This window comes from Desmodus rotundus, chromosome 8, assembly GCF_022682495.2.
Source record: "Desmodus rotundus isolate HL8 chromosome 8, HLdesRot8A.1, whole genome shotgun sequence".
Classification (NCBI taxonomy): Eukaryota; Metazoa; Chordata; class Mammalia; order Chiroptera; family Phyllostomidae; genus Desmodus; species Desmodus rotundus.
The window spans coordinates 107,599,460-107,615,437 of NC_071394.1; the positions used below are offsets into that span (position 1 = coordinate 107,599,460).

Here is a 15,978-nt window from a genome sequence, read left to right on the forward strand (position 1 = left end):
TTTACAAAAGAACATGTGAAGCTGTGAATCGTTATCACTCTCCACCCCCAAGCTGTACCAGCGACTCTCCATCTTGTGAACGGCCTGAGTGCTGTTCTTGAGAAGGAGTGGCAGTCCCTCTCAGCTTTGAACTTGTCAGCTCTGAACTTGAAAATACGCTCCATCAAATGATCTACATCAGGGGTTCTCACACTGCTCCCTACCACCAGAGAACTTTTTTTAAATGAAAATGCTGGGGCCGCGCCTCAAATCTATGAAACTAGCAACTCTGGGAATAAGGGCCCTGCGTTCTGTGCGGGCATACCTCAATTTACTGCGCTTCACGTTAGTGTGCTTCACAGATATTTGGAGTGATTGAAGGCAAGACCTTCTCCCGACAAAAGAGAATTACAACTTGCTTTATTGCTGTGGTCTGGAAACAAACCCACAATTATCTCCAAGGTGTGCTGGTAGTTTAGTCCTTCAGGTGATTCCAGTGCAAGCTGAAGTTGGAGCACTGCTTTACAAGAAACATAAAACTTTGATCTAAAAATATTGCGATCTAAAAATATTTCTAATCGTCCTTACTTCTAAAGAACAGAATGAGAGTGTATATAGGGAGGGGCAAAAATGGCTTTACAGTTGTTCATGTGGAAAATAATACAATAATTCATAAAGAATAGAAGAATAAACTCTGTTTTGAGTATTCACAACTGTAAACTTACTTTCGCCCCACCCTCTATTAGCATTTGAAGTCTCCAGCATTCTTAAATCAAATAGGGCTTTGAACTTCTTTGAGTAAATACCTGTTGGCCTAAAACCAGTTATTTCAAAAGACCAGGGAAAAGAGCATTAAAACCGTAAAGAGATCTTATTTCTCCCCTCTTAAGCAACTCTGAGCATCACATCATCACAGCCGTGGGACAGAAGAGCACAAGCGTTAGAGGGCGAAGCAGTGGCCGTGGAGTTTCAGTTGTGTTCCCAGCTCTGAAGTCAGTCTTTGTTTTCTTATTCCAGGTCGGGACCTGGGAACAATGCTTCTTTGAGCAGGTGTATCAGGCTTTTGCAGCACCAGTTAGATGAAAGAAGGGGGAAAGCTTCACAAATACAAAATGCCATCCTCCTGAAACAGTGTATTCCTAAGAGAAATAATTTCATCTCTTAAAAAAAAAAAAAAAACACCCTCCCAAAAAAGCTGTGTGACATTTCAGAAGCTACAAAAAAAATTTAAGTGCATTATATAGAAATTATATGTTGGGGACAGAGCAAAAGGGTAGTTTGCCAACACTAGTGAAATGGGGTGTAACACTGTTCAATCACTTTAAACAACTTGATTACAAACTGCACTCAGTACGTAAGACCAAAATGCTTCTATGATATGCTTTATTTGTTCTGAGATGTATTTACAGGCCATAGTCAAGTTCAGTGGCAAATATTATAAGAGGGTTAATGGCACAGGACACAACTGTAAGAACTGTTTATATTTTAGGACAGTTATGCATAAAGACAGGAAGAGGAATAAGAAGAGTGAAGAGATTCTAAGAGGAGGACATACATGAGAAAGCTAGCTCTTTGAATACATTAGCAAAATTCAACAAAGAAATCCAACACAGAGGTGATTTGATCCAGAGACAATGTACAATAACTATGTTATAATTGCAAATAACAGATGAGTTTGCAAAAGCTTGATTACATCTTAATGAATTCATAAAGACATTCTTTAGTGCTACTATAATTTTTCTACTGTGTAGCCTCTAACAGCAATAATAGGCTCGTTCTCTGTGTGCTAACTGGCTTGCTTGGAAGGACGGTAAATGATGTATTTAATATTAATTAGACTCATTCAGGAGTTTTGAGATCTGTTGTATTAGCTCATAATCCCATTGCAAATAATAAGTCTTTTGCAAATATGAAGCGGGGTTGGGCACCTTTCAGTTTTAGCAGTACCAGAACCTCTTCATCTCCACAGTGCTATTTCCCAGAGAATGAAATACACAGAAAGAACCCCCTTCTGTGTGTCTCATCCTCTTCCTTCCTTCTACTTCCTTCTACACCATTACCTTTGAAGCCACTCTACGGCATGGACTCCTGCATATTACAGTGTAACACCATTTTATTGCTGTTGTTATACCTTTTCTCCAGAGCTGGATTTTCTTGGAAACCAATGAAGTTTAAACTTCAGGGCACCTCATTTGCAGAGGCCCCTGTAAGGTGCTGAAAGAGACTGCAGCAATGCTCTCACAGTCTTCACTTTGGTAAAATTTGCAAAAGATATTTGAACTGCAATTGATTTTAGAGTACTCGTTTTCCTGACTTTTCCTCCTTTTACATTTCTCCTATCAGGGAGCATCGGAGCAGCCACAGGCACATTCTAGATCTGGCTTACAAAAGTCGAGATGTGGATACGTTTCACTTTTTTTTAGATTTAGTGGGGTGTACAACTGTAGCTTGTAGTCGTGTGTGTGTGTGGTTAAGCTATTGCTCGCTGTCCTAGTAGAGAAAGGACATCCAGGAATACTCCTACTATGTAGTGTACTGAATCACAGGGCCTGAGATCTTTAAATAAATGTGTCCAGTGGTGCCTAGCATCCGAAGTATGTGGGTGGTAAAGGAAAAAGGGAGCCAGGAGCTCGTCTATGAGACTTCTTGACTCTAAAAAACATATACACATATAAATTAACTTATGCTGGAGGAGCGTCTGAATTACCTTTCAATTACCTCTTTAGAGGATATTAAAAAATCACTGGCATGTGAAGTAGTGATTAAAGACTGTATAACACAAAAATGCCAGAACAAAACATCTTAGGGTACATCAGTTAACTAGTAAAAACTCTTATTTTTCTAGATTTTGTGATGTTTGTTGTATTTGTCACCCCAATTTGTAATTTGTTGCGATTTCTTATATCATTCTAAATGAATATTCACTTTGTATCTAATTTAATATTTACAATTTTATCTTTTTTTTCTTACGAGAAGTTCCCCCAAACTGAATAACCTCAAAAGCTCTCAAAAAGCTGGATCTCCACCTAAAAGGATTTAAGGTGTCTTCCCTGCACAGTAGCTATGGTGATTTTATTCTTAACCCATTCATTTTCAACAAATGAAAAGAAAACCTAATGTCAAGGAAAGAAGGAAGAAAAGAAGTGAGGGAAAGAAGGGAAGAAAAGTATTCTGTTTATGGGAGGTGTCTTAGCATGAGGCAGTGAATCAGGCCTTGGAGTCAGACAGGCAAACCTGGAGTTAAATTCTACTGCCATCACTTCTGAGCTATATACCAAGTTCTCTGACCTCTTTAAACTCAGTTCTCTCATCCACAAAGTGGGGGATAATACCACCAATTTTGTTAGGCTATTAGGAAGATTAAATGACAACGTATGTAAAGGACCTTGCCAAGTGCCTGGCGCAGATAAGGCATTTAATAAAAATGTAAAATCCCTTATTCTTGAATGCATAATCCAAATTGTATTTCTTGAAATAGTCTTACTAATACGCTGCCTTTAGGACGAAGAGGAAAGAAGTAATTCCAGCATCTTCCTGTTCTCTTCGCAGTGAATTATGAGCAGTGCGGCAGATGTGGAAAGTTCATTTCTTCCTCTGTTAAGGCATGGAATTGGCTGTACCAGATGAGAAAATATGTCATCTTCCATTCCGAACAAAAGCTGGCAAATAAAATGTTGCCAACAGACTGTCTAGGAAGTGGAATAGGATAGGAATTGGGAATCTGCATAAAAAGCCACACTGCAGTTCAACAAAAAAGGGGGTTCTATATATGAGTTAACAGGCTGATTTAAGATCAAAGGTTTAGGTGTCCATCCATTTACTGACTCTTAGGTTTCAAAGGCATCTGAGAACAGTAGATTAAGAAAGTTTAGAAGCAGATAACAGGATTAGAAATAGCTCAGAAATCAACTCAGGGTTCAGGTGTCTCCCGGGCATATCGAATACTTACTTCACAGCTGCGATAATGTGGACAAGAAGGCTGGAACACCTTCAGAATGGACCATGATAAGCAGAAAATTGTCCACATTAAATGCAGAAGAAAAAGAGTTGAAGGCAAAAGAGGATGGATGGGTTTTTTTAAATGTAGTTAAAATGCCACGAAATGACCTGAAAGTTCTCAGCACCCCTATTCGTCAATGACTGCATAGGTATGCACAATTGTTTGTCCTACATGTACCAGCAGATCAGTGTCCGATCAGCCTCAGGAAAGCTAGTTACTGGTGATAAGCTTCTCACCCGAGGTGTTCTCTGGATGTAGCTTTATTTCCTGAATCTACAAAGACATTTGAATGTGTCTTCTTTGGCTTTAGATTTCAGAGCAACATGATCAGATTGCGGAGTATTTACCATTAGCCAAATAAAACAAATGAATTCTAACTGATGCACCTGGGCCCTCTCTTTGTTCCGGAGGTGTCTTAATTGCCCATCTTTGAATTGCCTGCCCCACTAGAATCTTGGGGTTGGAAGGAGCCAGATAATTCATTCAGTCTCCTCTTTCGTGATGCAGAAATCATCGCTGCAACAAGCCCCAAGAGGGGGTCATGTGCCCTGCCCTCTGCAAAAAGGTGGCGCACTCCTTGTTCTCTCATTTGCAGTGAGTCCATCCTTATTGTTGTATCTCTGCCTCTCCCTGTGTTCTGCCTATTATAGTTATTCCCTCTGGAACATTCCAAATGCACTTCCATGTTTCTCTTACAGATTAGCCCTATGGGTCTTACGAAACACATGCACACAACACTTACACAGAAACAATCAGGTCTTAAGTCTCTTCCTCACTGAGCCTAACATCCCGGATCCTTTCAAGCACTGCTGTCTTGGGGTTGCATTCATTAGACCCCTAGTGCCCCCAATATATACACTCCCTTCTCCCACTTCTCCTGGTTTCCCTGATGATTTCCGGCCAAGACCTTTGTTCTGACTGTCCCCTCACTATCCTCCTTTAGTTAATATCTACTCTTCCTTCAATCTTAATTCAATATTAAGTCCCTTAGGTCAGCCTTTTTCTGACTTTGCCACCTTGGTCCCATCTCCCATTACATACTTTGAAGGCACCTTGTAACTCTCCTGTGCTGTACCTATCCCAGTAGCAATTTTGCATTTATACGTGGGGCTATTAGAGTCCTACTTTGTCCCGCACGACTACCCAAGTACCTGTTGGATGGAAAGCACTGACTTTGTACAAGTTTGTGGAATTGGTTCCCATGAGGTTGGATGGGGGGAAGAGTAGCCCCCCAAGAGCCAATTTCACATGACTTCGTTTTGAGACTTTATAAGATGGATAACTTCGATGTACTCTCAAGATATAACCACTCACTTACTTTAAGGAGCTAAAAACTCTTAACATTTCTTAAACCAAGTCGGAGTGAAATTTCAATCATTTTACCTAGAGAGGAAAGCCTGATTCAGCAACCCAAACCCTTATGTAATGTTCTAAATATCAACATAGGGTTTTTTTGGGGGGGGTGGCAGTGTAGGGGGAGTCCTTAATTTTTATATTTTTATTCACAGAAGGGATAAGAGCCAAAATGAAGAACTAAGTTTCCAAGCTTCAAATTAATTTCAAAGATTTATTTAACAACCCAAGTTTGAGGTTAGCATTCCATTAAGAAACAAAGCGAAAAACAAAAATCCAGTGATTCTGCTCTGGCAGGTGTGGCTCAGTCGGTTGGGCATTATCCCACAAACCAAAAGGTCATGCGTTCAATTCCCAGTCAGGGTACATGCCTAGGTTGCAGTTCCATCGCCACTCGGGCAGTGTACAAAAGGCACCCAATCAATGTTTCTCTCTCACATTGATGTTTCTCTCCGTCTCTTCTTTCCTCCCTCCCCCCTCTCTAAAATCAATAAGCATGTCCTCAGATGAAGATTAAAGAAAAATTCAGTGATCCTGTTTGAACTAGAAAGCTTTTCCTACACCACTGAAGAGAAACTTTAGAATAGCCTCCAAAACGAAATTTAATTCTAGTTCTTAATTAAAATATAGCTACTATACAGGCTCCCTGGCCCCCCAAAATCACTCTCCTCATTTTAAGCAGATTAACCAGAGCAAGCCTTGAGCCAGAAATACCCGCTAAGAATGCAGTGTGTGTGGTTTTCGCCTTGTATTATAAACATTTGAGTACAGCTCTTTGTGCTCATTGAGACTGTAAGCATCTCAGAGTGGTTAGACTATATCTAATTCATTTTTACAGCCTCATTACCTGTAAAAATGCTCCACACACAATATCTAGGAAAAACACAGTCCTTAATAATTGAAGAAATTAAGGAATTCCACAAAACAAGATGGCAGGTGATGGATTATTTTCTCTGCATTCAGTTTGCCCAGGCCACTATTTGTGTCCATTTTTATATAAGGATATCAATGGCAGCATGATTGCATATTCAGACAATAAGAATATAGAAAGATAGTAAAAAATATGTAGATAAATTTTGTTGGAAGATATTACACCAGTTCAATGGTCTAACTCCAAAAATATACATAAAGGTGTTGTAAATGCTTCCTGGCACCAAAGATCACTCTCCTCATTTTAAGGAGATTCACTGTTAAACAGTCAAGACATGCCAGGTCAGCTCTAAGCCATCTTTTTATTCAAGACAGCAACGCATCATCAGCACAGCTCATCCCAAATTCTTGTCTATTAAATTAGCCGTCCTGTGTTTTCTAGTTCCTCATCAGAAGAGATTCAAATTGATGAAGCTACTGCAGAGCAGTAGAAGTTGAAGGACAAGAGCTCCAAATAGCAGGCTCTTCTCCATCTCAGTCTTTCATCAAGGGGGTTTATTCATTATTGACAAGTCAATCTTCAGGCATCACCTACCATATCCTCTGGACTCAGCCTGGAGAGGCCTTTTCTCTTTGCTTGGTACTTGTACTGCCCTTTTCTACATCTCTGCTACGACTCACAATCCACATGGGAAAGAACATGACCTGGGAGTCCAGCAGGCCAAATTCTAAACCCAGTGCTGCTGCAAATGAGGTGTGTGACCTTGGGCAACTCCCTTAACTCCTGACAGTAGTTCCCCATCCATAAAATAAATGACTCTGTACAGTTCCCCCTAGACCTCATCAGCCTCTGCTTATTAAAGACGATAACCCAATATTGACCATCTCTTGCCTTCACCTGCATAACAGCTTCTCAGCCCCTGAACTCTCCAACCTCCATATTCACTCATTCAGTCATACAAAGTTGTCACCTACTTCGTGCCTCATTTATGTTTGGCACTGAAGCTAAATTGGAAAAGGAAAATAGTCATATTCCCTGAATTGGCGTAAAATAAGATTTTCATTTAAAGAAGAAAATTCTGCCTGCTATGAGGAACTTGGATTGTAGCTTAACAAGAGTGAACACAAATTTGAATGCTATTAAAATGGCCCAAGCAAGAAAGGATGGGGTAGCAGCGTTGGTAGGTGAAGATGGAGGATTCCGTAACTATTTTAAAAGTAGAATTGCGTAGGCTTGTTAAGAGATTGCAAAAGGGAGGTGAGAGGTGCCAAGGAGGCTGACTCCAGAGGGTAGGTTAGGTGATGCCCAAAGATCAACTCATCAATAACAAATAAACTCCCAAGTTTCCGGTTTGAGCTTCTGTGTTGATCCATGAACCTGAAGAGGAGAGGTTTTGAGGTCAGAGCCAGTGAGTTCTCTGTGGACACGTTCAGTCTACCCATTCAGATGGAGATGTCAAAGAGGCAATGGATATTCAAGGCTAATGTGCACTGGGGGTAAATATTTGGGAGTTGTCAGCCAATGGGCGGTGTTTGTCTGTAAGAGAGAGAGAGCAGACTGTCCCGTATAAGCTCACATACTGTCTTCTCTTACCCTTTGACACTGGCAGTCATGAGTGATGTCTACATCAATGAGGCTGACCCCTAAGAGTAGCATTCCTTGGGGATCGGTAGGGTACTCAATTATCTGTAGGCCACGCTGGGCTAACACTAGGTTCCAGTCTGCCCAGAAGTGGAGTAAATTCTCCCATCCACACTCAGTGCCCTACTTGGTCACCTGAGCCACAGAGAAGGCTGTTGGGACTCCGGTATGCAAGACAATATTGCCTGCAAGTCCCGTTTATTCCCCACAAGCTCAGACATGAACATCTGACCAAAAGAAAAGAGCTGCAATCATAAACCCTTAAGAAAGTGTTCAGAACACCCGCCCAAAGTCATCTGAGAACTCGTTTAGGTTTGGCTCCCCCAAACCATCACCACCACCACTAAAATGCCGTTTGAATAACACTGTTCAAACATGTCCGCCATCAAACTTTCCCAACCTTCAGGATCTTCATCTAGTTAATGACCTTAATCTTCTTCCTAATTAGACACTTGGCTTTGTGAAAAGCCTGCTATCATAGAGTGTAGGCATGCAAAGGAGAAATGTGTTCTCATTCTGACAGATAGCCTGCCCACCCATTTTGACATCTTACAATAGGAACAACAACAAAAACTACCAAACCAACCAACCCTCAGGTCACACTTTCATGTCTGTATGACATCAGGTGCAAGGGGGAAGAACATTAAGGAGAAACTTTAAACAAAAAAAGCATCTGTGGACAAGGTAAGTATAACAATGACCTTGACTGAGAAGTGTGGGAATCCTTCATGTCCAGTCAAGAAATGGGCAGAATCCAAAAACGAGGTATTCCCTAGGCAAACTGCCTGTGGTATCGGCAGTCTCTCCTATATCAGCCTGTGCCCCAAGGCGGGCCTGAGGGGACAGAGGACAAGATACATCACCATACATCATGTGTGTATGATTTGTATTTTTGTGAATATGTAACCAAATGGCTTACTAGGTACCATAAGCAAGGGGCCTTATTAGAAACAGACAATATCTTAGAAAGGAGGGGCTATGCTTCACTCTTCCCAGCAGAACTGGAGAAAGCTTTCTCGTGAGCCCATTGAATCTGAGTCTTGAAGGATGTGTAGGAGGGCTCCAGGTGGGCAAGGTGTAAGTGTAGGAAGGAAATCTAGGCTAGAGGGAGGAGTATATCTAAATGCACAGGGGCGGAGAAGCAGGTGGTGTGTCTGGGATCACGTTCTCCAAGTGTGTCGGACACACCGTGCTGGGAGCCAACGGTGCTAGATGAATCAGGGGAAGATTTTAAGTGGCCTGCAGACACTACACTAAATGACAATGAATTCCTTGGAATGGAGAAAGTTGTCTATCATTTAATTCCCTTCCATTCTTGCCCAGGAGAATGTCTCAGTTGGCTACTAGATGCTAATCTCTTAAAAGCTAATCTTAACAAAATGGAGCAGGTTTCAGACTGAAAGGTTTCACAGCTAACGGTATCTACTTAGAATTTAACAGCAGTTTGCTTTTATTATATTTATGCTTCTCTTCTATTTATGGCAAATGGCAGTGGTCTTCCATTTATAGTGGTGATATGAGATTTTCTTTCTAAACAAATTTAAGTTTTAAAAGTGAGTGATTTAAATGCAAGTATAGAAAACTATTAAGGAATACATAAATACATACAGGTAGTAGGCCCCTATGGTAAGAATTATGACAGTGGTATGTGGCCACAAAAGTGTTGGAAATACTCTACAAAAGAAAAGCTAGCAGTTCGCTGTGTGGCTGCCACCGGATTATTCAGAGATAAAGCATGGTAACATGGATCACGTTGAAAGCCAGACCAGCAGGAGTTCAGGTCTCCTTTCAGTACTTTCTAGCTGAGTGGCCTTGAGCAAGACCTCTCAGTCCCACTTCCCTCATCTTTATAATGAGGATCCATCTTACAGGACTAGAGACAACCAATATATAGGTCCTGAAATTATAGACATTATTAACCTCCTTTATAACTTTCCAACCAGCTTCCCAAGGTTAGCCATGATTGACTCTGACCTAATTTCTCTAATTTAGTGAGACATTATGTCTGCAGAGCTGTAATTGGTTTCAGAAAAGAATATGTCATTTTTCTTTATTTCTCCATTAACTTATGAAGTTAAGAAATCAGCGTGATGCTCATAGCTATTTCTAGGTCATCTCAAATCGTTGTAAACCCACTCAGTCCAAGTCAGAGGACCCCTGTTAAATTCGATGCTCTGAATGCATTTTGCAACATTTAAAAAATAAACTTTAAAAAGTAAACTGTATAAGCAATGTCGCCACATCGCCAAAAACTTACAACACTGAGGAAAGGGTGGGGGGATGGATCACTTAATCCAAGTCCACAGTTGAAGCCCCATCGTTTCAGCTACCTCCCCCCCATTACTCATTCCCATCCTCTCCCCTTAATGAGTCCTGCAGAAGTCTGTGTGGACTTCGTGAGTGTGGCAGACAACTCACAGCACCACTACCTGGTCCCCTGGCTTTCCACTTTAAGCGCAAGAACGTGCTGAGACTTGGAAACCAAGACATTTCCTTGTAATCATGACGCCTTGACTAAGAAAGACAGAAAACGGCTACTAAGCACAGCCCCCTTAGTGAGCGCGCTCTGAATTGCTAGCTCATGTAACATTACTGAAGCACAGAATGAGAGCAGTTTCCTCTCCAACAGCAGTAATGGTTTTAATTTTCCAAATTATGCATCTACGTTTGGGGGAAACCTGTCATTAGAGGATTTTCTGTCTGCTGACTTTTGCTTTCACTTCTGGATGTGTTTTAATAGGTAGGTCATCTCATTCAAATACAGGACACTGCTTCAACCTCCCACGCAGTTTGGCAGTTCTAGCGACAAGCATGATGCCAAGCAATTTGTGACTCTTGTCTTCGGTGTGGCTACACATTTGTCCTTTGCCACTGCCATGCTTCTTTCTGAATGAAACCACCAGATCCAATGAATTAGATACAGCGATTCTCCTGATCATTTGGTATAATTCAGAAAAGCAATAATTAGAAATGCCTTTTTCATAATTGTAAGTGATAAACTGGTAAAAATCTCAAAACAATAAAATAAATGCATGATTTCAAACAAGAAGTGAAATAAAAAATAAACAAGAAGTGATCATTTTAACAGTTTTTGAAAATATTTATACTCCCACATGCTAGAGGCTACTAGTAGAAATTCTAACTTTTGATTGGTTAAAAAGACTGAAATCTGCAGGCAGTGCCCCATCCCCTACCCTACACACACACACACACACACACACACACAACTAATTACTTCTGAATGACCTTCTCAGCTCATCAGTGATCTGCTTAAAGCTGTCATACTTACAGTCTACAAAATGGTTTGGTTTTTCAAGTCCTGGTGATAGTAACAGCCATAAATACACACAAGACAATGTCTTTCTAGGGCCCGATAACTTCTCTTTGTAGAGATAATAATAGTTTTAAAATTTGCACTTGAGGCCCTAGAAAATTATCAAGGAATCCACAATTTAACTCTGATAGAGTAGTTTAGTCTAGCTAGCTATTCAATGATCCAAATGTTCCAAGTTCAAATAAATCCTCACAGCCTGCTTGCTCCCAATTGCCAAGTCTGAACAGCCCCAAGCAGAAGCCGCCCTGTGCCTATAAGCGGGTAAACTAGCAGAAACTAAACCACCAAGTGATGTAAAAGCAACACCCACGAGCAAACATCCGTTAACTTTAAAGATAATATAAACAAAAGAATACCTGTTCTTCTGTTTTTTGGCTTCTCAGCATCGACAAGTATTTTCTAATTGCATGGAGAGGGTATTTTTTGAAATAAGATAATCTAGACTCAGACAACAGATTATCCATGGTGAGGAAAGCAAAAAGGTCCTTGTCTGCCCCTCCCTATCAGCAACCATATGAAATCCAGAAGCTTCACAATTCCTCAGATGCCTAAAGATTTGCTTGTAGCGCAGCCACTTTCCCTGCAAACAAAACAGATGTTGTTGCTGCTGCTTTTTGGTAGAGCTTGTGGTGAAACCAGACAGCCAAGTGTGAACTCCGTCTAAAAGCGTCCAGAAATGCAATGCCCAAAGGGCGTAGGAGCCAGAAGGAATTTAGGGGCTGGTCCACAGAATGCAAATTGCTTAGTGGTAGTGATGCAGCTGTCCTATTTCTAGCAACAGCGTTCGGTTGCAAGCTATGTTAATATTAGCTAGCTGGTGACTTTCCACACCCACGGACTCACATGAGGCTTAATCTTAATTCTCCTGACAGCTTTTCCAGCTCTTAAAGAGAACGTGACCTGTGGTTTTTCCTGTTTCCTTCTAGATTTCCTATCAGCATGAGCACACAGACAACCCTCGGCTGCATCTCAGCTCTAAAGTGTTGATTCATTCAGTCTTGAGAAGCCTTTTTTTTTTTTTTTTTACGGGACTTCTAAAGAAATTAACAAATTACCTCACCCTTCATTGTTATCAAGGAGTTCAGTGTCAGCACTTAAAACGTTTGGTTTACAGTGCCATGCATTATGCAACGTACCCAGTAACATAATACTTCATGTTAATTGAACAATAGCTGCAAGCAGATTCTGTTCTGAGTTAAAAGCTTTCTCTCCTTGAATCCTTATCTCAAATCCACAGGCTGATTCCAGGAACATTAAGTCTCCCCCGGCTTTAGTATGAGTATAGGGAGGAAAAAAATGTTATACATTTACTTTCTAACTATTTTAAAAGTATTCATGCTTTAAAAAAAAAAATAACATGATAAGAAGTCTGTGGTCTTAGAGGACATGAAATCATAAAATTTGAAAGTTTAATAGTTTTTTCAATACTCTATAGATGTCACAGGGTTTCTGAGCAAAGTCCTCATGTAGGTTTTGCTGTTTTATTATCCTTTTTAACTCTGCAGTAGCTGGTTCATTTGGTGGAAACATTGGGCCACTTCCTAGAGGGGCTGTCATGTAGAGTCTAGGCTGGACATCAGCTGAAAATCATGAGACTCTGAGATTTGCTTTTAAGTGGAAAGAGAGAGCTCTGGTCCTTCCCCCTTCCAAGAGCACACTGCAGGCTGGAGTTAAGGGGGTAGGCAGAGCTGGGAACTCGTGCTGCAGCCCGAGCCATGCCCCTGGATGACCTCCCTGACACTCCTGGCTGGGCTGGCTCCCTTCAGGGAGCACACACTTGATGCTCCTAATGTGGGCCGTGCGGGCAGCAGCCCAGGCCATCTGTCAGGCTGGCATCTGGCCCACTTGCAAGGTGATCTCACCAGGGTGAGGCTGGCAATTCCAAGAAGTCATTTACATACTGCTGCTGGGACAAGCTCCTTGGAGGAGGAGGCCCTGCCCTCCTGTCCCCTCTCCAGATGCACCAATTCTTGCTGACAGAGCCTCTTGCAGTCCTCAGTATGCTAGAGACAGCAGACTCTAATGAGGGCCAGAGAGAAGCACTGGCTTGTGAGTGACCAGAATGCTAAGGGCACAGTGTTATGTGCTCCCTGCCAGCTCACAGACCAGAAAAACAAGGAGCTTGGAAGTCCGGACACTCTGCCCAACTGGAGGCCCTGGAAAGCGAGATGCCTCTTATGGTATCAGGAGCAGGCAAAGGTGTCACTGTACACACCCTCGAGGAATCCACCAGCTGCCCTCTTGCTTCTCTTTATTAAAAATACCTAAACCTTCTGAGATGCCTCTCATTGTAGCCAGGAGCCAGCAGGCTGCCAAATACCCTCAGCACGGCTGCCGATCAAAGCCTTTCCCCCAAAGGACAAACACAAAGCGGACTTCATTGCAAACGGCTGCTCATGATCCCCCTGTCCTGGGTTGAGGAGTGTGATGAAAAGACACCGGAGGGAGACAAAACCAAAATGAAAACCCCAAATCTCTGTCCTGACTGGACGGAACACAGGAAGAAAAGTCGGTGGAACAAAGGCAACAAAAGTTCCCTTAGGTGTTTAATTGATGAGAAATATAATCATATCTAGTAGTATTCATTGGGCTCTGGGCCAGGCATTGTGCTAAATTCTTTACAGGTATTATCTCATGTAATCCCACGACACCCTATGGGAAAACTCAGGCTCCGAGAGGGCAAACCACCTGCCACAGTCACACAGTTACCAAGCAGAGGAGAAAGGATTTCAACCAGATTCAGGCTGACCCGAGTCTCAGTTCCCAGACAGTCTCTTAGCCCACAGCCAGCAATGGATGGATTCCTGAGCAACTCTCAACAGGTTAACCTGCGGAAGGAAAGGCACGCAGTTGCCTTGTTAAAGAGAAATACAAACACAGACTGCTAAGAATGTACAGACTACGATGATTGAACAGAGACCAGGCGCATCTTCGTAAAAATTCATACGACTTCCCAGCCTGGGTTCTTTCTAAATAATGCTAATAGTCACTACTTCCCTCCTAAAATTTCCTTTATGAAAGTATTCCAGTGAAGGTGGGTTGTATTTGTAGATCCAGGTTTTCTGTTTCCCAAACTTTAAAAATTGCTATCGTCTCAGTTTCTGTTTGATGTCGGTTACAGTGGTTCATCTCTCTCAACAGTTAATACAAACCCGATGCGAGTTTTTACCCACCCTGTTTCTCAGGTGTGAGCACAGGCCCTTTGTGTCCGCGGAATGGGCATCGCAGCCGTCTCAGCCTGGAGGAGTGCTGGTTTTGTTGTTACTTTGACTTTGCCTTGGTGAAAGACAGCTGACCAGACTCCTGGTGGCTACAAAGTACGTCTGCAGGGACCCAAAGAGCCCAAAGTACCTGCCTCGAGTGATAAGAGTTCTATCCTGCAAAGTAACAATAAAGAATGGGAGTGATTACCTTGGTACAACACACTCCCACCCCTTGTCCTCTATTCAATAGAAAAATAAGGAACAGAAACCACGAAACCAATAAAGTCACAGATGGAGGCTGCAATCTCACTGCGAAAGGATCCTTGTGTGTTCTCTTTGATTTCTGAAAATTACCTCCTCTCTCACAAACAGTTTAAAATATGAGGAATCCCAATTTCTTCACCTGAAGAACAACGTAAGAGGTCAAACCAAAGCCAGAAAAAAATAGTGATAAGGGGGTGAAAGGAGAGATATTTTCCAGCCTACCCCTTTTCAAATGTTGGAGAAGATAGGGTGAAAATGAGGGTTTGTGAAGCCGTTTAGCACTGTGCACGGCACACAGCATTTCAGTAATGCATGCCCAAACACATTTACTAGACAAGAATGGCAAAGACATCACAATGGAGCCCAAATTCAGGATGAGAAACAGGGAATGAAAACAGAATGTGTCTTCAGAATACCTTTGAGTGGACGGGGGTTTCTACACGGCATCAGCACAGAACTAAAACCCCACCAACCCCCCATCCTTTCTCCTTCCAGTCAGTGCTCAGAGTTTCCATCAGGAAAATGACTCCATTCTCTGGGAATTAATCCAGCCCAGCTATAAAGCGAAGGGCAGGCAGTTAGAATGATGGAGAAGCAACGCCCAGAAAACAAAAACCATTTTTTATTATGAATTCCACTGAGAAATCACTCTTATCCCACTAGGTCTGTGGATATCGGCCCAGGCTCTGCTCCCCCGAAGGACAGTTTTAAATGAGATCGGGAGAGGGGGGAGGGAGGACTTCGCCATTGCTCATCAGGACAAGTTCACACAGCACCGACACTGCACATTTTTGCGTGATTAAAGCACTTGCTTACTTCATAAGACAACATTTTCTTGGTGCCCCCACCACGTAGGTAGTAATTATCTCACATCTGCATATGGTGCAATTTTCCTTCCCAAAAATCCATGTTCAAAATCCTCCTAGGTTCCCATTACAGCCGTAATTCAACAACTTTGATGTTTCAAATTGCTCTGTGAGCTATGCAACTCTTATGCTTTCTGCTCTCTGATTTCAAGCACTGACTTCTCAAATTCAACAGTAACTCTGCACCCATGGGACACTCATCCTCCACTTAGGAAAAAAAAATTTGCATTAAAACATGCAAAACATGTTTTTGCATAATTTAGGCCAACCTTGAACATGCGTTAGAATCACCTGGAAAGCTTGTTAAAGTGCAGCTTGCTGGCCCCAGCCCCCAAGTTTCTGATTCAGTAGGTCTGGGGTGAGGAGCGAGATTTCACTTGTGCAACAATTTCCCTGGTGGTGCTGATGCTGCTGGGCTGGGGACCTCACTTTGTGGACCACTGGTTTGGGTGCTGGTGCTGTCAGGT

General features: G+C 42.1%; 1 protein-coding gene across 1 annotated transcript in view; it reads right to left on the reverse strand.

Annotated features, from left to right (window-relative positions):
* The window catches only part of ATP2C1 (ATPase secretory pathway Ca2+ transporting 1), a 108,719-nt gene extending 96,798 nt beyond the window's left edge, over positions 1 to 11,921 (reverse strand). The window contains exon 1 of the mRNA XM_024565793.4: positions 11,535 to 11,921. Coding sequence (XP_024421561.2) covers positions 11,535 to 11,642 — 108 coding nt within the window. The 5' untranslated portion in view covers positions 11,643 to 11,921. The remainder of the gene's footprint in view (positions 1 to 11,534) is intronic.
* Positions 11,922 to 15,978: the final 4,057 nt, after the last annotated feature.